Source organism: Microtus oregoni, unplaced genomic scaffold, assembly GCF_018167655.1.
Source record: "Microtus oregoni isolate MIOR12 unplaced genomic scaffold, Mior012 000015F_ref0000493, whole genome shotgun sequence".
In the NCBI taxonomy this organism is placed as follows: Eukaryota; Metazoa; Chordata; class Mammalia; order Rodentia; family Cricetidae; genus Microtus; species Microtus oregoni.
The window spans coordinates 15,297,172-15,321,630 of NW_024543074.1; the positions used below are offsets into that span (position 1 = coordinate 15,297,172).

Sequence of the window (24,459 nt, forward strand, 5' to 3'; positions counted from 1 at the left end):
TCCCAGCATTCGCCAGGCTTGAGGGCGCAGTTTCTCTTGTATTTATTCTCAAGCAATCCTCATCAACATATTTTTATCAGTAGCTAACATCCTAGTATGCTAAGAGCTTTGCCTAAATCCTCAAGTTAAAGCCCCAGAACATTCCATGAAACAGGCTCTGTTTCCCCCATTCTACAGATGAGATCATTGAGGTTGAGAAAAGATGAGTAAGTCCTCGTATTTAAATGCAAAATGTGGAATACAAAGGCTGAGTCACTAGCTAGGCAGCTATGGAAAAGCTCAGCAGAGGGCTCACAGTCCAGTGGGAAGCCAAAGACAAATAAATCCCTGTGTTCGAAGTCAAAGTGTCTGGGAGGGCAGAGCAGCCCAGCCAGTCCTTTAGAGGGGTCAGCAGAGGCTTGGCACAATAGTAGGGGCTTTAGGAGAGAGTGGAGAGACCTGACAGAACCCCACAGGCTGGAAGAATGGGGCCAGAAGATGTTGGGAGAGTTTAAGACAAGGTCTCTGGCTGCAAGATGTCAGCCTGTTCAGGTGCTTACGGCCAAGCTTGAGGACCTGGTTTTGGTTCCCCGGGATCCAAAGGAGAGAACTCCCATACATCCTCTGACCTCGAACTGTGACTCCTGTGCCTTCTTGACTGCTTTCTGCCCCCCTAAAAGAGTCTCAGAGACCCTCTTCTAGTTCTTTTCTTGGTGCAGCAAATACCTGACAAAGTGGTTTCAGGGAGATAGGGTTCATTTTGGCCCGTGGTTTAGGGTGACAGTCTATTGTGGCCAGAAGAAGAGGTGGGAATGAGAGGTGGCTGACGGTATGTGGGCAGCCAGGAAGGGAGCAGAGGTGAATGCTAGGTTAAGTGCATTTTTTCCCCTTTGCCTACATTCAGGTGGGTTTCCCCTCTTCACTTGAACTTCTCTGGAAACACCCTCACAGGCACACCCAGAGATGTGTTTCCTGGGTAATTTCAAATCCAGTGAAGTTGACAAGGAAAACTATCACTGACCCAAACCACCAGGAGTTCGTTCTTTTGTCCTGTACTGGATGGATAGGAAGCAGGACATCACAGCTGGGCATTAAATGCATGGCAAGGAGAAACTGGTCTGTGCCCATCCGCCAAGGGTTTTCCCCATTGTGACTGCATCCTCCTCCGAAGCTCCAACTAACTCACAGACCCTCTTCCCCTTCTCCCGTTGGGCTCTGTGTTTTGGGCATTTCCCCGACGGCTGTCTCCATCGCTGTCTCCATCTCTGCTGGGCAGAAGGTGCAGTGCTCAGAAGCCTGGCTTCCCAGTCAGACAGCTCTGTATTTGATTTCAGCCCTGCCCTGTACTGTGTGATGGAGGCAAGAAGGAGCCTGTATTTATGAAACAGATTCTAGTTCTTTCCCCCACTGTTGCAGACAGGGCAGAAATGAGCCAAGGTGTGTGATACCTTTACACACTGCACGGTATGGAGCCCAAGTGTGTGTCTTACCTTTCTGGATGAGCATTACTGACAGAGAGAGAGAGAGAGAGAGAGAGAGAGAGAGAGAGAGAGAGAGCATTCCCATTTATTCTAGGTGGGCTCCTGGAGTTAGGATGCAGGCTTGAGGACTGGGAAAGGTCGGGGCCCCTCTCTCAGAGCACCACTTTGGGGCTGGGTGGCAATTAGATGTGACTGATCCCAAGGGATTCCAGTCGAGTCACTGACATCCTCTTAGCTTCATTAAATAAATCATCCAGGACACTCTTTCATACTGTATCTCAAACATATTTCATCCCCGTCTTGCCTGAGGATTGAAGCTTTCAATTATTCCCCTGGGACATAGGTCCATTTCAGCTTGAGGACTAGAAATAAGAAACCTTGCAAGCCTCTACCCTACAGATTATGGGACTTCATACTAGCCTTCAGTGGCATGCCATTTAAAGCACTGCTTTTATTTAAAGAAGAAACAGTGGTAGTATTTTCCCTAAACTGAAGCTAATTCATTTTGCTCTGCTGAGAGCTGATTTGGGCCCTGTTTACTCTTCTCTGTCACTACGATTACCTTGTTGGGAAAGCTAAAGGGGTTTGGTCCTTGGATCTGTCTGCCTTTGTGACTGTGGCTAAGGATTCCTGGTGACTGAGGGGCAAGCTCACAAACTCAGGTTCTAGGTGAGCAATTGTGTGTGCCCTCTGTAGCATCTGAAGCCAGGGTATGGAAGATAGACAGGCTAGACCCACCTGTCCCATCAGAGGCCCACTGCGAGTGTGAATGGAAGGAGAGTCAGCTAAGACTGATTCTCGCCTTTCCATCCTCCATACCAACAGGCACTCTTAGCTAAGGTGTTAGGGTTCTGCCTGAAGGCGGATCTGATCCTTGGCAGTGTTGTCCCCAAACAATGCTCCCTAAACAGCTCAAGTCACTTTTCCAACTAAGAATCTAGGTCTGACCAACCCCCAGCTGAGGCTTCCCCCTTGTTGGCAGCATCAAGAACGGCAGGGCAAAAGCAAAACTAGAAACCTGAGGAGGCAAGTCCAAAGCTAACTCAAAACTTTTCAAGAAACGTCCTTGCTGCTAATACCATGTCCGGGGGCTGGCTGGGATTCTAGGATTAGTGTTCAGGAGATAGAAATGGGTAACAACGGGGGAGGTGTGATCTTTCCCAAGCGCCATACCAGCTATTAAAATAAACAGGCTCTTGCTTCTTAGAGCTGAGGGTGGCAGGGAAAAATCAGGGTCCAAGCAAGACCGGAAGTACTAATGCAAGCAGTGGGAGGAGGAAGGCCCAGACTGGAGAGTCCTCTGCAAGAACGTACCTGAGGCCCATCCCAGGGGCAGAGAACAGTGCAGTCTCTGAAAACAGGTTTAGGTTGGGGGTGTGGGAGGGTGGTCAGCTGCTTTGAGCATATGGCCATCCTCAGGACTCAGCAAAGCTGGATACAGTGAGTGGGAGGGGAGCAGCTTTTGTGGAGTGAGAGGGAACTGCCATGCAGTCAGATGTGGGGCCACATCGCCCTGAAAAGCAGGTGATGCCAAGTGCAGATGAGCAGGGTAAACAGATATTGTGGGCACTGAGTGCTTTACCATTCTACCACAAGTACTGCTGTAGATGAGCACGGGGAAACACTATTAAATATATTTTTTTTAAAAAGATTTATTTATTTATTATGTATACAGTGTTCTGCCTGTATGTATGCCTGCAGGCCAGAAGAGGGCACCAGATCTCATTACAGATGGTTGTGAGCCACCACCATGTGGTTGCTGGGAATTGAACTCAGGACCTCCGGAAGAGCAGTCAGTGCTCTTAACCTCTGAGCCATCTCTCCAGCCCCACTATTAAATATTTTTAAAGCAATTTATTGTCTGCGTACATACGGGCACAGACATGCAATGGTGTGGGTTTGTGTGTACTTCCGGGAGTTGGTTCTCTCCTCCCCCGATGTGAATCAGATTCTCAGATGCCTTTACCATTGGGCCAGCTCACCTTCACCCCGACTCACTCGTCCAATATGAAGATACATCATTCTGAAAGCTCTGCAGGTGACTTGCACCTGAGCTGCGTGTGTCTGGGGACTTTGCTTGACCTTATCCCAGACAGAGCCCAAGACTGCTCTTCGGTAGCCTGACCTGAACTTCAACTTAGAGACCTTCTTTCTTTCTCAGGGTTCCCCTAGAGCTTGGAGGTCCAGCAGAGGGCCCCCAGTTGCCAAAGGCAGCTCATTGTCTAGACACCAAAAGCAACTACTTTGAGCAATTAAGTGCTGAAAACTCCAGACCCTATCTATATTTGTGAGATGTTCAAGGACTTGCCCAAGGGCTTCTTCAAGCAATACACAACAGTTCTGGATATCTCGGGCTGTCCCACTTGCTGGGAACATGCTGGCCCTGGGTTCAAGAGGCTTTTGCACTTGAGTGCTGAGACAACCTGGGTAACAGGTGCCCCGCATCAGCCCCTCTATGTTCCTGCCCTTGGCTATGCTGGCAGATACTGACAATCCAGGGGGATGGGGGACTCCCAGTGTCTGGGAACAGCTGCCAGAGAGACTGGCTTCCCTGCACACACCTTCCTGAAGGGAGGTGACTTGAGAATTGGAACACCAGGTGGCTTCCTGAGATAAAGGCTTTTTCTCAATCCTAATTTCATCTAGCTGAACCCCTGGGAGGGCTAGAGCCATTTAAAAAAAAGGGTTACTAATGTCCCTTCTCTGGTCAGCTATGTTTTATCCTGGGGTGTCAGACCTGAGAACATAGTACACACACAAACTTTATTTTGTGTAAATGAGTTTATTGATGAATACACAAGGAAGTTTCCCCCAACCCCCCCCTCCCCCCGAACAAATCCCAACAAGAACAGAAGAACAAGCATTCTTAGGGCAACCTTTACCCTCACACACCTGGCTCCAGTGTCCCAAGCTTCACAACACAGACACACAGACCAGGCTTGGCTGAGGACAGACACTCAGGGACTCTGACCCAGAAGAGCTCCAATGTGTTTGCTTCCTTGCCCTCTTAACTCCAGCTCGCACCAGAGACACACTTAGAGCAAGGAGAGAGGATACAGGGGAACCCGACTCCTGCCAAGCTTGAGAGGGGCCTGGAGGGAAGCTGCGGCAGGGGCAGCAGACTGTTGTCTCTTCAGGAGGCCCTTTCATGGAAGCAGCATCCCTCCCTAGCTCTGCCTGGGGTGGAGTGAGAGGTGGCTTCCCCAGGGGTCAGACATCACCGATTGGTTCAGTTAGGCCAGCAGAGAACAGCAGTTCTTATCCAACACAGGTAGAGAGGCCTCAGTTTCAGGGGTGGGTACACCCTGGCATCAAACTGTTCTCTGCTTGCCCGGGCACATACTCTTCTTTCGGGAACTACAGTTTGCTTTGAGATGAGAAAACTGTGTTTGTAGTGTGAACCCCTTATACTACTCATATCCAACTGACTCCATGAATAAGTCTCAACAAGGGAACTTTGTCAACTTGCTTTTCCACCCAACATATCACCAACCTACCTGCCTCCCACACAGCCTTGCAGCATTTCCTGTTCCCGTATGGTGAGGGAGGGTTGTATTTCCTTTCCACCAGCCAGCAAAGATGCTCAAGGCTTATGGAACTTGAGAGAAAACAGGATCATTCCAGCACTCGGTTGAAGGAAGCTGGTTTCTGATTTTCCACAACCTCTCCTCTGGATCCAGTGGGTTAGGGCTGAGTCTAGCATGAGGATGAGGTCTCTGGACCCTGGCATGCTTCTGACTTGAGCAGGGAACTCTTAATGGACCCTGACTACAAGGTGCCAGGCTGTGCCATCTCTAACAGTGTGAACAGTACTCAGAGGGCAGTGGGTATGAGGCATTCTCTGATGAATCAGACCAATGTGCTATGGGAGGGGACCTCACATCCTCAGCCCTTTGAGAGATGACAAGAACTACATGGCCTTCTGGGATGATCTTACTTTGCTTTGGAGCTTGAGTACCATGGATGGAGAGCAGATCAGGGAGCTGAGGGACAGCGAGAACTGGCAACCTCTCTACACTCAATGCTGGCCTCCAGAACTGTGCTCTAGGAGAGCCTGGCAAATGTTAGCTCCACTTCACTCTCGTTACCTGGATGTGTATTCAGGTAACTGAGATGTCAACCGCCACCTGCCACCGGCCAATGGTGGAGCACCAAACTCAGTACGGAGTATGCAAAGAGCCACAGGCAGGCACAGGAAAAGAACAGCAACAAGCCAGCCATACAGGGGAGCGGACGGAGCTTTAGGGAACCAGCCTCAGCTCTGCTACTCAAGAGCCAAGAGGCCTCAGCAATAATATTTTTTCCTGTTACCTTTCTTTCCTTTCTTTCTTCTTTCTTTCTTTCTTTCTTTCTTTCTTTCTTTTTCGAGACAGGGTTTCTCTGTGGTTTTGGAGCCTGTCCTGGCACTAGCTCTTGTAGACCAGGCTGGTCTTGAACTCAGAGATCCGCCTGCCTCTGCCTCCCAAGTGCTGGGATTAAAGGCGTGCGCCACCACCGCCCGGCTCCTGTTACCTTTCTTTGTTGAAAAACAAGGTTGGACAAGCCATTAAAGTCTATTTTGACTAGAGAACCCTGACTTTCAGTATGAACTGGCCCTGAGGAACAGAGGGAAGAAGGCTAGGGGAGGGCACTGTGGTTCTCACTCAGCTCTCAGCTCCTCAGCCAGTGTGATCACTGGGGCAGCGCAGTGGAAGGGAACAGCCTTCTACCATCTCTCGGCTTTGTGCCTACAGGCCCAGGGTCCCAGCACTCGGAAACAATGAAGACCACCACTGCCAAGCATGGAGTCATCAAATGAGATAGCGTGGGACATAAGGGAGCTTGAAGGCTTGGCCAAGGAAAGAATCTGGATAGAGGGAAAAAAGAATGCAAATGACCAGGAGCAGGGTCGCCACAGACAAGAGAACCCTCCTCCCCAGAAGGGGCTGGGGCTGTGCCTGTTTCTCCTCTAAGACTGACTGTCAGTCAACCCTCCCTACTCATGTTCTACCTCAATTTCTCATCTGTACAAAAATAGAAAACAATAAGGTGCAGTTTATGTTTTTATGACACTTTTCCTTGCTTTAATTAACTTGTTGCCTTTTTCTGCTTGTGAAATGAGCTTTCGATTACAAAATATCAAACTACACTCAAAAGAGGGTGTAGAAAAGGCTAGCCATTGGCACAGCATGGAGAAGCTCACAGGGAAGGGCTGAGAGCAGCAGCAGGTGGCAGAAGTGGGGAATGATGGAAGCAGTGGTTACACACGTCACAGGAAGCTAACCTATCCAACGGGGTGAATGCTAATGTCAGCACAGGGCGACTGGTCACTATGGGGGTGGGTGGCGCAGTGTTTGGGTTCAGGCTCTACACAGCAGTACTTCTTTCAGTTAAGAGTTCTTGGCTTACACCGATTACAGGGTGGCTGGAGGGTACAGGACCCATTTATTAGTTTTTCAAAATGCTGTCATAGACCTGGTAGATGTACTGAGAGACTTCAGGGGCTCTGCACTTCAGCGACAGCTGTGAAAAGGAGGAAAAAGGAGATTAGTATGGAGATGGAAATAGATCCAGATGCATCCAAACATTCAGGTCAAGACCGTTTCTGACATTCCAAGACACTCTACGACTGGAACAGGCAAACAGAGAATTCACATTAACACAAACCATGGATTTCAAAACTTCAATTTTGTTGGTGTCAAGCTGTGCACTGTGATCTCCCCACAGCCCACATGATCCCAGGGGACCACTGTTCTGAGGCTCTGCCAAAGGTGCAGAGGCTAGTACTGAGGAAACCCCTTAACCTGGTGACAGTCCTTTCAGCTGCTGATCTCAGTTCCAATTTCAGGAGGACAGAGTCTTAATTTCCTGAAACACCAACATCCTAAAAACTTAAAGTTAGCTAGGTGGTAGTTCATGACTGCATGCCAGCAGCTTAGTGCATATGGCCAGTGTAAACTCTGGAGACATCTCTCAAGGTACCCTGCCTATACCTGTCTGGAGCCTGTCAGCTCCAGCACAGGACAACAGCTTGTTGACGTGGACAATACTAAGGGTGGAGCTTTGAATATGAATACTATCTTTACCAATCCTTACCATATATTTGTTGGCACAAATACAAGTGCTTCTAGAGCTTCAAATTAGTTACTCATGTCTGCCAGACACTGTGTGGTCACGGGGAGGAGTTCACTCGCTTTTGCTCTTGGCATCAGGGTGCTTTGGCAGAATCGAGGCTTTGGGCAAGTAAGGCTTCGTTGTGGTGGTCTGAATGAAAATGGTTGCTACAGGCCCAAAGCGAGTGGTACTATTAGGAGGTACGGCCTGGGAGGAAGTATGTCACTGGGAACGGGCTTTGCCATTTCAAATGCTCATATCAGTCAGTCTCTGATGGAGGAAGGTCATTGGTTAAAAAATAAAGAAACTGCTTGGCTGGCCCTCATAGGTTAAAACATAGGTGGGAGGAGTAAACAGAACAGAATGCTGGGAGGAAGAGGAAGTGAGCTCAGACTCGACAGCTCTCTTCTCGGGAGCAGACACCTCAGAGAGACGCCATGCTTCCCGCTCCTGGATAGACACGATTCAGCTCCGACCCAGGATGGACATAGGCTAGAATCATCCTGGTAAGCCACCTCGTGGGCTACATAGATTATTAGAAATGGGCTAGTCCAGGTGTGAGAGTTAGCCGAGAAGAGGCTAGATAGAAATGGGCCAAGCAGTGTTTAAATGAATACAGTTTGTGTGTTGTTATTTCAGGGCATAAGCTAGTGAGGCGGCTGGGGTGCTGGGGACGCAGCCCCGGCGCTCTTATTACAACAAGTCTCTCCCTCCCTCTCAATCCCTACTACCTATGGATCTGGATGTACAACCTTTGGCTACTTCTCCAACACCATGTCAAACGTGTGTTGCCATGACAATAATGTACTCCACCTCTGAACTGTAAGCTAGCCACAATTAATGTTTTCCTTTATAAGAGTTGCCACGGTCATGGCTTCCATTCACAGCAACAGAATCCCTAAGAAACTGTCATCAAACCATTAACACTGGATGGAGTGGCAGCCAATGATGACATCAGGATCTTTGGTGGCTTGATAGAGGGAAAGACTAGGCAATGAGATTTGTTTCTTCCGGGATATTTTTCCCTCCTTCTGGGTATTCTGTTTTAGGGATAATCTGTTACTTTTCCTTTAGGATTATCTCACTGTGGCATGGGAGTGCATCCATGGGTTAACCTAACCATGAGCTCTGCAGGAGAGTGATTTATCTTTGTTCAACTGGAGATGCCAGATGACCACACAGTCCACATCAACACCTGTACCCACTCTCTGCATTTTTAAGAATGTGCAGCAAAATTTTAGCAATATTTTAAGCTGCCAACCCCGAGTCCAGCATACTCTGGTTTAGGCATACCTACAAACTCCACTGCTACAATATGGAATGGCTCACATTTTTCTGTAAAGTGTTACCATGAGGTACTTGGTAGCTTTTGGATCTGTGTGCTTTTGAGGGGCTGAAAATTCCCAAGTGTTCTTAAAGTGCAAGTGAACCCTCGATTTCCATGCTTGTGTTTTCTGGGTCAAGTGAAAAGAGATCATTTAAGATCTCTTCAGCTATAGCATTTCCTATAACTGTGAATCTCTCTCTCTCTTTCAGACAGGGTTTCTCTGTGTATCCCTGGCTGTCCTGGAACTTGCTCTGTAGACCAGGCTGGCCTCGAACTCACAGAGATTAGCCTGCCTCTGCCTCCCGAGTGCTGGGATTAAATGCATACACCATCATGACTGGCTTACAAATATCTCAAATTTTCAAAGAATACAGAGGAGAAAATATCTTTCACTTCATGATTTAAGAATCCATGGTTGATGCATACAGTTGGCTAACATATGACCACGCAAAAAGCAAACTACTGGTACACGTTAGAAACTAGTAAAAGGATATTATGGAACGTGCAAAAAATAATCTTATAGATTATATAAGGAGCTGGAAAAAAGGTTCAGTGTAAGTTACAAGAGACTGGATTCTCACCCACATACATGCTGAGTGGGCATGCTTAACTGCCTGCAGTATCAGCAGCTGGCTGCACTGGCTGCACTGAGGCCCCGTCTAAACGAATAAGGGGAAGGTGAGACTCAGGCTTCCCCGCGTATAAAGCACACACACGTGGTGGTGTGAATAGTCATGGCCTCCCTAGGCTCACACACTTGAATGTTTGGTTATTAGGGAGTGGCACTACTTGACAGGGATTAGAAGGTGTGGCCTTGTTAGAGTAGGTGTGGCCTTGCTGGAGGAAGCATGTGATGAGGGTTGGACTTTGGGGTTTCAAATGTTCAAGTGTTCTCTTTTTTCTGCTGTGTCGCGATTGGGATATAGAACTCTCAGCTCCTTCTCCAGCACTATGCTTGCCTTTGGATCGCCATGTTTGCCACCATAAAAACAATGGATTAATAAACTTCTGAACTATAAGCTAGCCCCAAATATAAGAGTTGCCATGGTCATGGTATCTCTTCACAGCAACAGACCACTGACTATGACACATGTGCATTGGCACACATGAACATACATGCACACATCACACAGAGAGACACATATAAAAGAGAGGCTATGTGGTGTATGATTTACTTTCTATAATACTCCAAAATGACACAGTCATTGTAGGAGAACCAATGAGTGTTTGCCAGGGCTAGGGTTACATTCCAGCCCCTGGGAAGCAGAGGCAGGTGAATCGCTGAGTTTCAGGCCAGCCTGGTTTATATGGTGAATTCCAGGCCAGCTAGGGCTACAAAGTGAAACTCTGTCGAAAAAACAAATAACACCCCCAACAACAAGAAAAGACAAGACTCCTCACACACAGAAAAAAACAAGTCACTCTTTCCCGCTGACAAAGTATGTCATGTGCAGTCTCATTTATGTCTGTACTTATTTGTTATTTTCTAGTTTTGAAAGTATACTGTGTATAAAATATTATCTATATAAAAACTGGGTAAAAGTAAAAAGTCCCATTAAAAACCATGTGAGTTCTCAATTATTTCAAAATAAAGTATGTTTTAAAGTGTTAACTATATCTAAGAGAGTGAGTAGCCTTTCTCAAACAATTTGCGCTTTAGGAACTGTCAACAAACACCTGAACCTTAAATATTACTGTCTATTTTTTTAAAAAAAATTACATGACTTTGAACAAATCTTTTTTAACCCCATTTCTGGTACCAGGGGTTGAACATAGGTCCTATCCTAGCCGACAGGTGATCTACCATTGAGTGATATCCCCCAGCCCTATTTTTACTTTTTTCTTTGAGATGGACAGAGTTTCTGAGTGCCCAGTTTGGCCTTGAATTTATGATCTTCCTGCCTGAGTCTCTCACACAGCGGGATCACAGTCTGTGTACCAGGGTCCAGCCTCACTAATTATTCTTTTTTTTTTTAAAAAAAAAAATTATTTATTGCTAGAAGAGGGCACCAGACCCCATTACAGATGGTTGTGAGCCACCATGTGGTTGCTGGGAATTGAACTCAGGACCTTTGGAAGAACAGGCAGTGCTCTTAACCTCTGAGCCATCTCTCCAGCCTTCACTAATTATTCTTAAATATGTATTGCTGTGTGCATGTGGCACAGTACTTGTGGTGGTTAGAGGACAATTGGTGGGAGCCAGTTTTCTCCTTTCACCATGCAGGTCTGGGAATTGAACAGGTTATCAGGCTCGGTGGCAAGTGACTTTACCTACCCCGTCACCTCACTGCCCCTCTCTCATCATTCTTGACCAGGATCTCTTTGTCTACAACCTAGGACTAAAATGCTTCTTTAACTTAGTCAAGATGGAACAATGTATACACTACTAATGGTGAGTTTAAAAGGCACATACATACAGACTTTGAGCAAATGTCTAGAAAAGTAAATGGAGGTATTTTACAAGATCTGAATTTTACAGCAAGACCTTGTCCTGGAAGAGTACAGAGGGTTTTCTTGTCCTAGGCACTTAAGGTAAATAACAAGGTAGATTACCACTCTCTGAAAAAAGTAAGAGATGAGCCTGGCTTGTTGGCACATGCCTTTAATCCCAGAACTCCCTTTAATTTCAGCATTTGGGAGGCAGAGTCGGGCGGATTTTTGTGAGTTTGAGGTCAGCCTGGTCTATATGATGTATTCTAGGATGGCTAGGGTTATATTATGGAACCCTGTCCCCAAAAACCCTAAAACAAACAGCAAAGCAAAACAAAAAAGATAAGAGATAGTGGCAGGGACGGGAGGAGTGTCCACCTGTGGGGAAAGCTCACAGACACTGACGAAAGCCCGAGCTGACAGGACTCAGCAGCAGGCACACACATGGCATTCCAGCTTACACCAAGGGAAATGGACGCTAGGATAAACAAGAGCTGTTAAAATTAAGGAATGGTGTCGGAGGAGTAACAGGTTCCCTGAGTCTGATTTTTCACCTTCCTCAGAACTAGTCAATTTTGAATCTTCTTCCCATCACATCTTTCAAAGCAGTCTAACATGAGAATGAGACATTCCCCCATTTCCAGGTTTGTCAGTAACCTTCCCAATGCAGATCACAAGCAGCCTTTGGACCAGTCTTTGCTGTTTAGCAATGCAATGGTTTCTGCTGTATGAAGCCATCCCAGAACCTCTGCTTCAGTTCAGTGGGATACTGGAGGAGGTTCCTCAAGGTTCAAAGGGGAAACCTGCAGGCAGGAGACTTCCCTCCAGGCTAAAGAAACCATGGTTAGGAATGGTTAATTAGTGACTTGTTCAAATCATGACTTTGAGGTAGTAGTTGTGTCTAGGTCTAGACATCCTTAAGGCCAAGAACTCCAAAAGTAGGAAAGGTCCAGTTTAAAGCCAGGTAGAAATTATTTTTGGGATATGTGTGCATATGTGTGTCCATGTGCAAAAGCCAGAGGAGTGTGTTGGGCATCTGGTTCTACCTTTTCCATCACAAGTCTCTCATTGAACCTGGAGCTCACCACTCTGTGTGTGTGTGGTGGGGGAGGGAGGGAGAGATGTGAGGGAGGGAGAGAATGAGGATGGCTGGTCAGCAAGTTCCAATGATCCTCCTGCTCCCCCTCGTGCAATGCTGGGTTTTACAGCATGCGTGGTTATGCCCAGATTTTATGTGGGCACTGAGGATCTGAACCCAGGTCCTCACATTTACACAGCAAGCACCATTACCCACTGAGCCATCTCTTGGCTCCAGAAACATTTATTTTTACTTTTATTTATTTTTGAGACAGGGTCTCACTAGGAAGCTCTGGCTGGCGTCAAACTCACAACAATCTGCCTGCCTCTGACTACCAAAGATGGGATTAAAGGTGTGCACCATAATGCCCAGCTAGAAACACTGCTCTTGACAGCTTATTACAGCACCAACTTGATGCTGAAGAGGAAACATCACTATGTGTCAGGGAAGCGACAGGTTTGCAGACCTCCTTGCTGTCAGGCAAATGATCTACCCGAGTACCATGCATTTTGAGTGGCAGAAGACTACAGCGAGGAGAGGCGGTCTTTCATGAAGGCAACTAGGGACTCCTTTACTGAATGCTCCTTTTGGGTGTCTCAGGTCAAAGGTACTTCCTCCAGTCTCTGTTGGGCACTAAGGAAGAAATGTATGGGTTCTTACTGTCTTACTCTAACCTTTCTCATCCATTCGGGGAAAGGCCTTACCGTATAATTGGGGTTTCCTGGCTGGATCCGTAGCTCGGCCAAAATCCAAATGCCATTAGTGAGCTTCAGGGACTGGTACAGCATGTCTTGCCCTTCCACATTCCTCTTGGCAATAGTGTAAACATTGTTGTTTTGCAGCTTGCTGGAAACTGTGTCTAGAAGCAGAGATTCAAAACTTACTCAGTGAAAATCTCAGACAGATGTATTCCCTCCTCCGACATTCTTGTGAGCATCGCAACCTCATGTTTTTATTATGAGCTTTTCTCAGCATCTGGACAACACGTACCCGTTACCACTATCTGTAAATATGTATTCAGATTTTGTATTTACTCAGGTGCTAGAGCTGCTCCAGGGTTAAAGCACCTGCTCAGACGGAAGTAGCTTCTCACTATGATGTCAGGTAGTTTCAGGGACAGCAGCGCTAAGGCCTCATTCATTAAACATTTTATCAGTTATTACTTAACTTTTTGCCTTTTATTTATAAAGTTTTCACGAATATCAAAGAAACAACTTAAGTTGTTAAGTAGTAACAACTTAAGAATGGCTTTAGGGGCTGGTAGAAGGCTCAGCAGTGAAGAACACTGGCTGCTCTGCCAGAGGACCTGGATTCATTCCAGCTCATTGTCTAATGCAGTAGCTCTCAACCTTCCTAATGTTACTACCCTTTAATACATTATGTTAATAATGTTGACCAACCAGAACATTCTCTCACTTTTTTTTTTTAAGACAGGGTTTTGATGGTGGAAGTTATAAAATAATTCCACACTAGTTCAGAATTTTATATAGTAAAGGGTTATTTATTTAAGGGAGACTTACAGATCACTATCCTAGATAAAAGTCCTCTGCATGAATGGGCAGAGAGCCGGAAGCAAGACAGCAAGAGCAGGCTTTACCAGTTGCATTTATAGTTTAAGAGACCACGCCCAAGTGGGTTGGTATCTTAACGGCTACTGGCTAAAGGAGTGGAAGAAGCTCCCACAGCAGGGTTTCTTTGTGTATCCTTGGCTGTCCTTGAACCAGCTCTGTAGACGGGGTTGGCCTCTAACTCAGAGATCTGCCTGCCTCTGCCTCCCAAGTGTTGGGAGCATGTGCCACCACCATCCAACAATTTATTTTGTTGCTAAATTATAATGGTAATTTTGATACTGTTACAAATTTTAATACAAATATCTGATATGCAGAATATATGGTATGCCACCCCTGTGAAAGGGTCATTCAACTCCTAAAGGGGTCATGACCCACATGCTGAGAACTGCTGGTCTAGGAATCTGATGCTCTCTTCTGTCTGGCCTCTGAGGTCACCAGGCATGCATGTGGTGCAGATTTATATGCAGGCAAAACACCGATATCCATAAAAAAGAAAGAAGGGGGAAGGGAGGCAAAGGGAAGGATGGGTTTTATCCCAGATAGAAAGTCTATCTCAGGGTAGTTCTATGCAATACCGCTGGAGGAGGGAGCCTCAATAAACTCTGCAATCATCTTGTAGTGGGGGAGACAGCTCTTGCTGTCACTCTGGTTCCTACAGTGAAGTGCTCTTGCAACTTAATGGGTTGCTAAGCAACATTTCCAGCTGGAGTTTGGCTAATGCTTTTTGAAAAGACGGTCTTTAACACACAGGGACTTGCTTTAAGTGGCAAAAGCTTTTTCCTAACTTTCAAGGTGCTTGCCTACTTTCCAGAAAGGCAGGTGCCTTTGTTGAGCAGTCTTGTTGCATAGGTCTACATTCATTTCATCCATGGATCGAGGCCCAGATGCCTGCAGACTTCTTGTGTTCTCACCATTTGTGTAGCAGATGACAGGGAAGGAACAGGGCTCGGCTCAAGCTGAATGGTTGCATGTACTGCTCTCAGAAGGCTGAATGGAAAAAGGGTACTTACGAGCCAACTTTTATATTTCTACTTACTTAAACTATATTAATATTATTAAAGGTGTGTGTTATTTGTTTTTGGGGCAGGGGTTTATTATATACCCTGGGCTGTGTAAATCAGACTGGCTTCTATTCCTGCCTCCCTAGTGCTGGGATTACAGATACAAGTCACCACACCCACATATTTTTAAATTTACTTTTTGAAGTGTTAACACACTGAACCCAGAGCCTTGCACGTATCAGACAAGGACCTATCACTGAATGAGGATTTAAAGACTGAAAGATATTTACTCTGCTAAGTTTACCAACTGAGGGAGGCAAATGCTGGTGATGCATACCTCAACCTCCACCCAGGAGCCTGAGGAGGAAAGGATGCAGTGAGAGCAAATGTTAGGCAGCTTCCAGCCACACTGGAGCAGACTTCTTAAGCTATCACAGTGTCATGCACACTTGAACTACTGGCAGACAGACCAGAGTCTGGACGCTGGGAGATGGTGAGAAGGAGGTACGATGTCAACGGATTCTGTGTCTACAAATGATGCTAGCTCAGGCCAAGGTACTGAGATCTGTCCCAAAGAAGGGTGATGGTCAAATACGATTGTACTTGCTTCAAGATGTCATTTCTTCTTGTTCTTTTTCTTCCTTCAACAGACCTGGCTCTGTGGATCTGGGTGTTTGGGGTCTTAAAACGTGTGGGTGTGGTCTTCCCTCTCTCAGCTTTATTCTTTAGCTAAGGTCACAATTTTGTCAGTGAGAAGAGCAAAGAAGGACTATAAAGTGGATGGTGGAAATCTGCACTTGGGCCCCTTTGGGGCCCTGATCAGCAAGTTCAAAACTGTTCATCTGAAAAGGACGTTTCAGAAGAAGACTGCTGAAAATGACTGGGAAAAATCATCTGGGGGAAAAAAAAACTATTGTCAAGTGCCAACTAGGAAAGTTTCCGTTTTTGAAATGTCCCAAAGCATAGGAGAACCACAATAAAACAGAAATCTAACTCATTCTCACTTAGTGGCCATGCCTAAAGAAATAGCTTTTTACACAGTGCCAGACAAGTGAAGATATATACCAGGTGTTTGCGCTTTCTTGAGTATAGTAAACAACAGGCTTGCAAAACGGCTTGCTATAAGCACCCCTTTTTAGATTATGGATGGCAATGTACCTACATACTGTGCACTTAGGTAGTGTTTCAAGATATGTAATAATCCCAAATGTAGCTAAAAGGTACGATTTGGCTAGGTGGTGGTGGCACACGCCTTTAATTCCAGCACTCAGGAGGCAGAGGCATGTGGATCTCTGAGTTTGAGGACAGCCAGATCTAAAGGACAGCCAGGGCTACACAGTGAGACAGTGAGATCCTGTCTCAAATTAAAGAAAAAGATACCTGTAGAAACATTTGAATGTTTGCTGTTGAGAAACAGGAGTCTTGTCTGTTGGCGCCTTTTTAGCCTAAAATGTTCTAGTATTTACATACAACAAACAGCAATACCATCACCAACACCACCCCAGACATCTTTATTAAGGTCTGATTATTAAGACTTGCAGAGGGTCTCTTTCTTCTCTAGAAAGAGATCAGAGAACAGACAGAAAATCTCACTGCTAAGTTGGTGAGTCCTGTAAGGCTGTGACTTCCTGGAGCCCAGAGTGTTCCTTCCATCTGTCAAATGTCTTCGCTAGCACAGAAGGTCTATTTTAAGTGCTGCTGCTATTGTGATTAGGAAGATCAGCTGGAAAGGATGGTATTTTTAGCTCTCAGCTAGACACAGGGTGTTGAATCAGAAGGCAGCAAACCTGCATAGACTCTGTTAATAGAGTCCTCAAGATGGGGAGGAAATGGAAAGGCCAGGGCCTTCTGTGCAGCAGTGTGGAGACAAGGAAGAGTTGGAAGGGATTAGCTGAACAAAGTGGTCTTGCAAGATAAGCAGTGATTTAGCAAGGGAAATGGCCTTGGGCGGCTGGAGAAGACAAACTGGCTGGTTTTCTTTACATTCCACGTGCCCCACTGCCACAATGTGTGTCACCAGGAAACTGGTTCAATAGCATTTGGAACACACACACAGGAGGAACTAGTGTGAGGCCATGGTGGTTTTCAAAACTGAGTCTGCTGTGAGGACTGTATCAGAGCAAACAGCCTCCCTGAGAAAAAGGCCCCATGCTCTGGTGCAGTAGGCATTCTTTTCTTTTTAGTATTTTGGCATGCCAAACTAAAGTTCTTGGTTAATCAAATTCCCTGTGCAAATACACGTCCTTTACACACAGGACCCCTAAAACCAAAACTGCTTCCCAATTACTCTGGCTGTTACCTACTCTCTATAGGGAAGGAACGGTGACCTTCCACCAGAGGTCAGGAGCAAGCACTTGGGACCTGTGGTTCTACAAGCAAATACATTAGCGTAACACTGAGTGGGACAGGCTTTCTAAGTAGGACTTATCAGAGCTCTCAGTGTGTGCACACACAGCCATGCCGTATGCTGCATTTCCAACCTTAATCACTCTAGGAAAACGTCTCCACCTTTTTTTATTAAGGTACAATTGCCACGGGATGGTGGTTAACCTAGAGCTGTGTCTGTGACATAGAGTGCAGAGGCTGATTCTCAATAGGGCCTGATTCTCTGGGTTTTGCCATCAGCACCATGGACTCTATCTACAGCCGAAGGTTCCCACTTCCTGAGAACAGTTCCTTCTGTGAAGCGCTTCTGTGCTCACCAAATTACTCTGTAATTTGAAATGGTTCACTGTAACTCACCAGTGAACTTCAGCTGGCAACTTAAAATCCCACAAAACAAAACTGAGAGTCTCCTCACACCCTCTCCTGGGGCACAGATGTGAGGTAAGGAGGTAACCCTTATAACAGCCAAGCTCTATCTGAAGTGTCTATGCTCAAAGGATGCTGGCTGTCTTTTATGTCTGAGGCCTCAAGCAAGCATTTATCCTTCAAAATGTCTCGGAGGCCCAACTGGACCAGCACATTTGAGAGCCAGCACAGGAAGATGCTGATAACATTTGGATTTCAAAAGCCCTACATACAAAGATCTGTCTGAATACAGAAGAAAAATACAACACAGAGACCCAAAAACCTAAAATTAAAAACGGAAAATTGAAATGACAAGACAGTGAGAGCTTTTTCTTTTCTGTACTGCATACTGTCTGTCTCCTTCCTCAAATGCTCTGCTCCAAGTGAATGGAGAACGGCAGTGTGCTGAAGACCCACAAGGAGGACCAACACTGTGCAGAGGAGGAAGCGAGGGGTCAGCGAGGAAGGTGCTGCACAGGAGGGAAGGAAGGCTGCTACAAAAGCCCGTATTCTGAACAACAAATATTCCAGTCAAACAAAGCCCTATGGACAGACAGCTGCTGTTCTCTCTCCTCTTGGATTACCTCTTTTAGTATTTTATAATAGCAACAAAATTAACTACAAAAGGGTTTAGGGATTAATGGTGATTTAAAAGGTTATTATCATTATCTGAAACCTGACAAACAGGAGAACACTATATGTTATCAGCCAGGCTTTAATTAACCATGATACATGCTTTACTTATAAATAGAATTCTAAATACAGGTTCTCAGATCCTTTTCTCCAATGCCAAACACTGATCCGAGAGATGAAAGAGGCTTTCCATTCTGAGGAGGGTGGCTTTCCTCAAGTACCACTCTAGTTACCTGATGCTGAGGACACTTAAGTAACATGACTGACATTCATTCACTTCTTCTGCTACTGAAGGACCAGCATAGTACACGGGCCAGTTACATGGTTCGTGTTTTGTTTCTTTCATATTTTTCTACATTTTGCAGCGCTGAGAGCAAACCTAGGATCTTCTATAAGTTAGGGCTAGTTTCTTTATTTTAAATCTATTAATCTTGTAGCTTGTAAGTAATTCAGTGCTTTACATCATAATATCCCATATTTTGATTTTTTTTTTTGGTTTGGTTGTTTCTGTGTTTTGAGAGACAGAAAGACTCAAAGACTCACTGTATAGTGCTGGCTGGCCTGGGACTCACTGTGTAGACATCCAGGCCGCCTGTTAACTCCTGACATCTGCCAGCCTCTGACTCAAGTGCTAGAATTAATCCATGCACCATCATGCCTGGACACATTGTTTGTGTGTGTGTGTGTGTGTGCTTTTAAAAGGAGATGGGCTCATTATGTAGCCAAGACAGGCTTGGAATTTGTAATCCTCTTGCCTCGGCCGCCTGAGTTCTTGGATTACAGGTGTATGCCACCATGTCTGGACAACATGCCAAGTATTTAAGAGAGATTTGCAAAGTAATGTATGTAACATAAACCCATCACAATCATGTTAAATGCAGAAAGAAGTAGGGACAGGAAAGAAAAATTTTAAACATTTAATTTGACTAAGATGGAAATGAATCAAGAAGTATTACTTACCAGCATTTAAATGACATTCCTTAATCTGAAACTGAAGTTCATTTTCATTGGGAATATCCTTCCATGTTGCAAGGAAGACCTGGCGTTCTGTATGGGGAAAGGGAGAAGAGGGGATACATCAGTATTCTATTCCCTGATGCTTCTACCAGTTTTCCTTTGGCTTGCCAGGAGCAGGCTAGGATTGGAGCAAAGTTTATGATATGCAATGGTGCTGTATACTAGGCCCTTACTGACTGAACTAATAGACCCTGGAAAAAAGTTTGCATTTAAAGTTTAGTTTTGGCTCCTTGTAGTCCTACTTGGGGAATTTTAGGCACATCTAGTGACCTTTCTTTTTTCCAGTGTTTCTCTGTGTAGCCCTGGCTGGCCTCAAACTCAGATATCCACCTGTCCTGCCTCTGAGTGCTGGGATTAAAGGGGTGCACCACTACACCTGGCTGGATGGCAGTTTCTTAAGTAAGGAAAGAGAAAAGCCAGTAGCTACCTTGGGGTAGGAAAGGAGACTAATGGTTTATTACAAATTACTGAATTCTTATCTCACTATGAACTCAGGGTCAAATAAGTGCTAAATTTACATACTATGTCACTAACTCATAAAACAAATGACTTTCATTTTGCAAAGGTAGAAACTAAAACAGGGGCCAAACATTTTGCCCACAAACACACAGATAACCGACAAAGACCAAGTTCACAGCCGTCCTCAGTCCTCTCACCTGTGTGTGGGGTGGCTGGGTCGGTCAGCTAAGTGGCTCTGGGATTTGGGGTGGCAGAGTAAGAACAGCGACTGACAAATGACCAATGATCAATTATTTATTGGGGTTTTAGAATATCCTAACGCCATTTTAAAATTTCAAAATGATCTGTACTTCTAAGGCTATGTTATGCTTGCCATTCAGATGATGGCCAAAGGTATATTTAGTAGGACAGGAGGACACACTTACCCATTTTGCCATCTTCTACAAAAAGCACATTGAGTGGGATGAGGCAGCTGAAGTAGAAGACATCAATATTGTTTTTAACAGCCACCTGGCAGGAGAGCAAAATGGAAAAATGTGGCCATCAATAAGGAGCCAGGCAGTAGGAGGAGAACAAGTGTGTGTCTAGAGATCTACTTCCTATTTCAGTCAGAGCAGGCCTCCAATCATCACACACCAGCCCATCGCTGCGAAGCACATCGTCCTCGCTCATAACTGTGACCACCTGTAAGCAATCTTTCTTTAGGAGGACCATCTATGGGATACCCTCTAGACCAGAGGTTCTCAACCTGTGTGTCACAACCCCTTTGGCGACTCTACGACCCTTTCACAAGGATTGCATATTAGATATCTTTTTTTTTTTAAAGATTTATTTATTTATTATGTATACAACATTCCTTCCATGTATGTTTGTATGCCAGAAGAGGGCACCAGATCTCATTATAGATGGTTGTGAGCCACCATGTGGTTGCTGGGAATTGAACTCAGGACCTCTGGAAGAGCAATCAGTGCTCTTAACCTCTGAGCCATCTATCTCTCCAGCCCCCCATATTAGATATCTTGTATATCAGCTATTTATATTATGACTCATGACAGCAAAATTACAGTTTTGAAGTAGCAATGAGATAATGTTATGGTTGAGGGTCATCACAACATGAGGAACTGTATTAAAGGGCCGCAGCTTTAGGAAGGTTGAGAACCATTGCTCTAGACAAGGAATAATCTCTGCAGTTGTGTCTTTTCAACTTTAAAAAACTAAAGTTCTGAGTGCTTGTGCATGCACAGGGCTACTATGATGAATGTGCAGAGGTCAGAGGGCAACTTCTGGGTATCATACTCAAAAACACTATCTGCCTCCTTTGACACAGGTTCTTCCATTGGCCTAGAGTTCACTAATCAGAGCAGGCTGGCAGGCCAGCGAGCCCCAGGGACCCTCCCGTCTCTGCCCTGGCCACGTACCTACTACAACACCTTGAATTTCTACATAGGTTCTGAAGATGGATTCAATTCTCTTATTAAACCATCCTCCACAGCCCTCTTCCCTGGTGACATTTCTTTCTTTCTTTTTTTTTTTTGATTTTTCAAGACACCCTGGTGACATTTCTATTCTTTACAACTAACTAAACAAAGTAGCTACCATTCCCTTCTTGTTTAAAAGATAAGGAAACTAAAGAAAGGAAAAGGGATGACCCGGGACAGGTCATAAAGACTGTACCAGGATTCAAACTCAAACTTGTCTGATTTTCAATTCAGTCTTGATTATGTTTTTTCCTCCTCAAAACCTAGAGGCCACAACACCTTGTAACTTTTCCAAGAGTGGGTTTGATAAGAACCTCTCAGGTCCTACCATAAAGAAGCATATTGGGCTCAACTGCCGGTAAACCTCAAGGCTATAAGGACAAGCCTTTAAGCAAAGAAGTGGTTTTTCTTTCTTCTTTCTTTCCTTTCTTTCTTTCTTTCTTTCTTTCTTTCTTTCTTTCTATAAACAAGCTTCTGGTCTGTGGTCTTACCCTGTGTGCACATGCTGTTTTAAATAAGCTACTGCAGGCACTTTTATTTGGGGCACTCGACTAGTGTGGGCATGGGGACAGGCTGACTCCTGCCTGCAGCAGGTTCTGGAGCATGTGAGGTGGCAAGAGAGAGGAGCTGCTCTAAGACACTGCCTCCCACAGCTTGCTGCCACCAGCGACTTCCTCCCTATGTTCCCAGCACTGCAGAGTATGTTCCTCTGGGCAAAGTTCTGTGATCATTAACGAAGCCTATTTCTTTCTCACTTTGCTCTTAAAAAGCAAAAGAAACTGGATGTGGTAGCTCCTGCCTATAATCCCTACACCCAGGAAGTTAATATATAGAAGGAACTGCTATGAGTTCAAGTCAGCTACAAAGACCCTGTCTCAAAAAACCAAAATCAAATAAACAAATAAGTAAAGAAAAAGTGCTTATCTAAACACCATTATTCTCTCTTCCTTTTTCCATATTTTTATGAAAATGTTTTGTAATGTATTTTTCCCCTTCTCCCAACTTTGTTCTTTCTCTTTTTTTTAAAAAACTCAAGCAAGAAACAAAAATGAAACAACAAAAATCCAAGAAACAGGAAAACAAAAATCAAAACAACAGGCAAAAGACCAATAAGACAAAAAAAAAAAAAACCTCCCCAAAACAAAAAGAACCCGAAAACAAACAAATAAACAAACCCCCCAAAACAAAGCAAAATGAAAGAAAAAGCCCACAAAAGTACCAGAGTTCTATGTCTTCTGAGTATTCCTGGGCATGGGCCTGCCTGCCCTACAGTGTGGTTGGTGTATCCAAATGACAGACACTAAATTGAAGACAATTGATTTCCCTTTGTAGATAACCCCTTGGTCAGGAATGGACTCCATGTCCATTTCCCCGAGTGCTGGGACCCTATCTGGCTTGACCCTGTGCAGGTCCTGTGCATGTTGCCACAGTCTCTGAGTTCATATGTGCATAAGTCCTGGTGTGTCTGGAGAACACTGTTTCCTTGCATTCATCCATTACCTTTGGATCTTACAATCTTTCTGCCTCCTCTTCCTCATGAATCCCTTTTCTTTGAGGGGAGGAATTTGATGGAGACATCCCATTTAGGGCTGAGTGCTAAGAAGTATCTAACTCTTTGCACACTGTCAAGGTGTGGGTCTCTGTGTTAGTTTCCATCTATTGCAAGAAGCTGCTTCTCTGATATGTGTTGATTGAGGCACTGATCTATCTATCCTCCCCTCTTTTCTACCTAAACTACACATCCAAACTTCACCAAAACTGTGGCTATGTGATAGAAGAAACTCCTTTCTGAAACCTGCAGCTCTTACATCTTTCTGGACTTACAGAGCACCATCGCCCCCTCCTCCGTCATTACCAGGGTAAGCCTCCTTGATAGTCTCTCTGATCTCTCAGAATTCCTTCAGTTACTTTCTTGGTAAGCTGTGCTTCTAACCTTCCAGTTACTAAGGATAAAAGTTTCTGACCTAAACCACACAGCCTGATTCTCAGAGAGACCAAGCCTGCTGGTTAAAGCAGGGAAAAAAAATGTCAGAAAAGGGTGTGAAGCGCCTTTGGGTGCACTGCAACACCACTTCCAGAGACATAAGGCAGCCGTGGCTTCTGGAAGAGAGCTATGCTCGAATTCACCTGATTCTCAGCAGAAGAATTAGAGAAAAGGAACGTCTTTTTTCAAATTATGGCCTTGAGAAGATGTCACGACAGTGTCTGGCTCTGGAAAGGGCATACAAGTGAGAACTGGGGAGACAGCGTCGGCTGGGCACAGGAGGGCTTTGTGAACACTAATGACTATTATTACTATCATCCTTGACTATAAAGCAGTCAGATCTCACAATGTATCAGTTTAAAGATTTATGGGTGTTCACTATATTCCAAGCACTTGCCATAAAACTAAAAATAGAGAAACTACAATGGTTATCTCTGCAGGGGATAGTGATTCTTAACCAAGGGCTTTTCTCAGAACCATCTTGACAGGCTTTTCACAGCAGTCATTGGGAACTGCTCTATATGACAGAATGACAGCCTCTTCCTCTGGAAACAGCATCTAGAAAGAGCACTGATATACAGCAGTGCTTTTGAAGGAGGCTGAGCGAGTTCCTAAACATCTGTCCCGAGACCGCTATTCCAGTCACAGCCTGACGGCAGCGTGAAGCCATAAAATACTCCTTGAGGTCAGCAGGCTAAACCATTTGGTTACTGCCTGGACCTCATAAACAGATAAAAGCCAGGAAACCTCTGCCACTCTGTGACATACAATACAGGGTTCTCCTCTTCCCCGAAGACTGCCCCAAAACATCTGCTCTAGAATAATTCTGTGAGCAGATCCTTTAATCAAAGGCAGCAAACACTGCTGGCAGAGTCTTGGGAGTCAGAACAATGGGTTTCAAATTCTAACTCTGACACCTGCTTTCTGTGTGACTGAGGGGCAAACAATATCCAGAATAATTTCCTGTCCACTAAAAGACCAGAAGCATTATTCACAGGGCTGTCATAAAGATGAGCTCATATTGGTTAAGCACACAGAATGCTGTCTCACTCTCAAGCACAATGGTGACTGCGTGACAATAGAAAACAACTTTCTGTAGTGATATTTGGTTTGTGTTTTATCACATAAAGCTTACCTA

General features: G+C 45.1%; 1 protein-coding gene across 5 annotated transcripts in view; it reads right to left on the minus strand.

Annotated features, from left to right (window-relative positions):
* Positions 1 to 6,853: 6,853 nt before the first annotated feature.
* Positions 6,854 to 24,459, minus strand: part of Ap2b1 (adaptor related protein complex 2 subunit beta 1) — a 125,075-nt gene continuing 107,469 nt past the window's right edge. For all 5 annotated transcript variants that reach the window (XM_041665412.1, XM_041665411.1, XM_041665413.1 and 2 more), the window contains 4 exons: positions 20,285 to 20,369; positions 19,344 to 19,430; positions 13,093 to 13,247; positions 6,854 to 6,962 (listed from right to left, as the gene is read on the minus strand). In XM_041665412.1, coding sequence (XP_041521346.1) covers positions 6,888 to 6,962; positions 13,093 to 13,247; positions 19,344 to 19,430; positions 20,285 to 20,369 — 402 coding nt within the window. In that variant the 3' untranslated portion in view covers positions 6,854 to 6,887. The remainder of the gene's footprint in view (positions 6,963 to 13,092; positions 13,248 to 19,343; positions 19,431 to 20,284; positions 20,370 to 24,459) is intronic.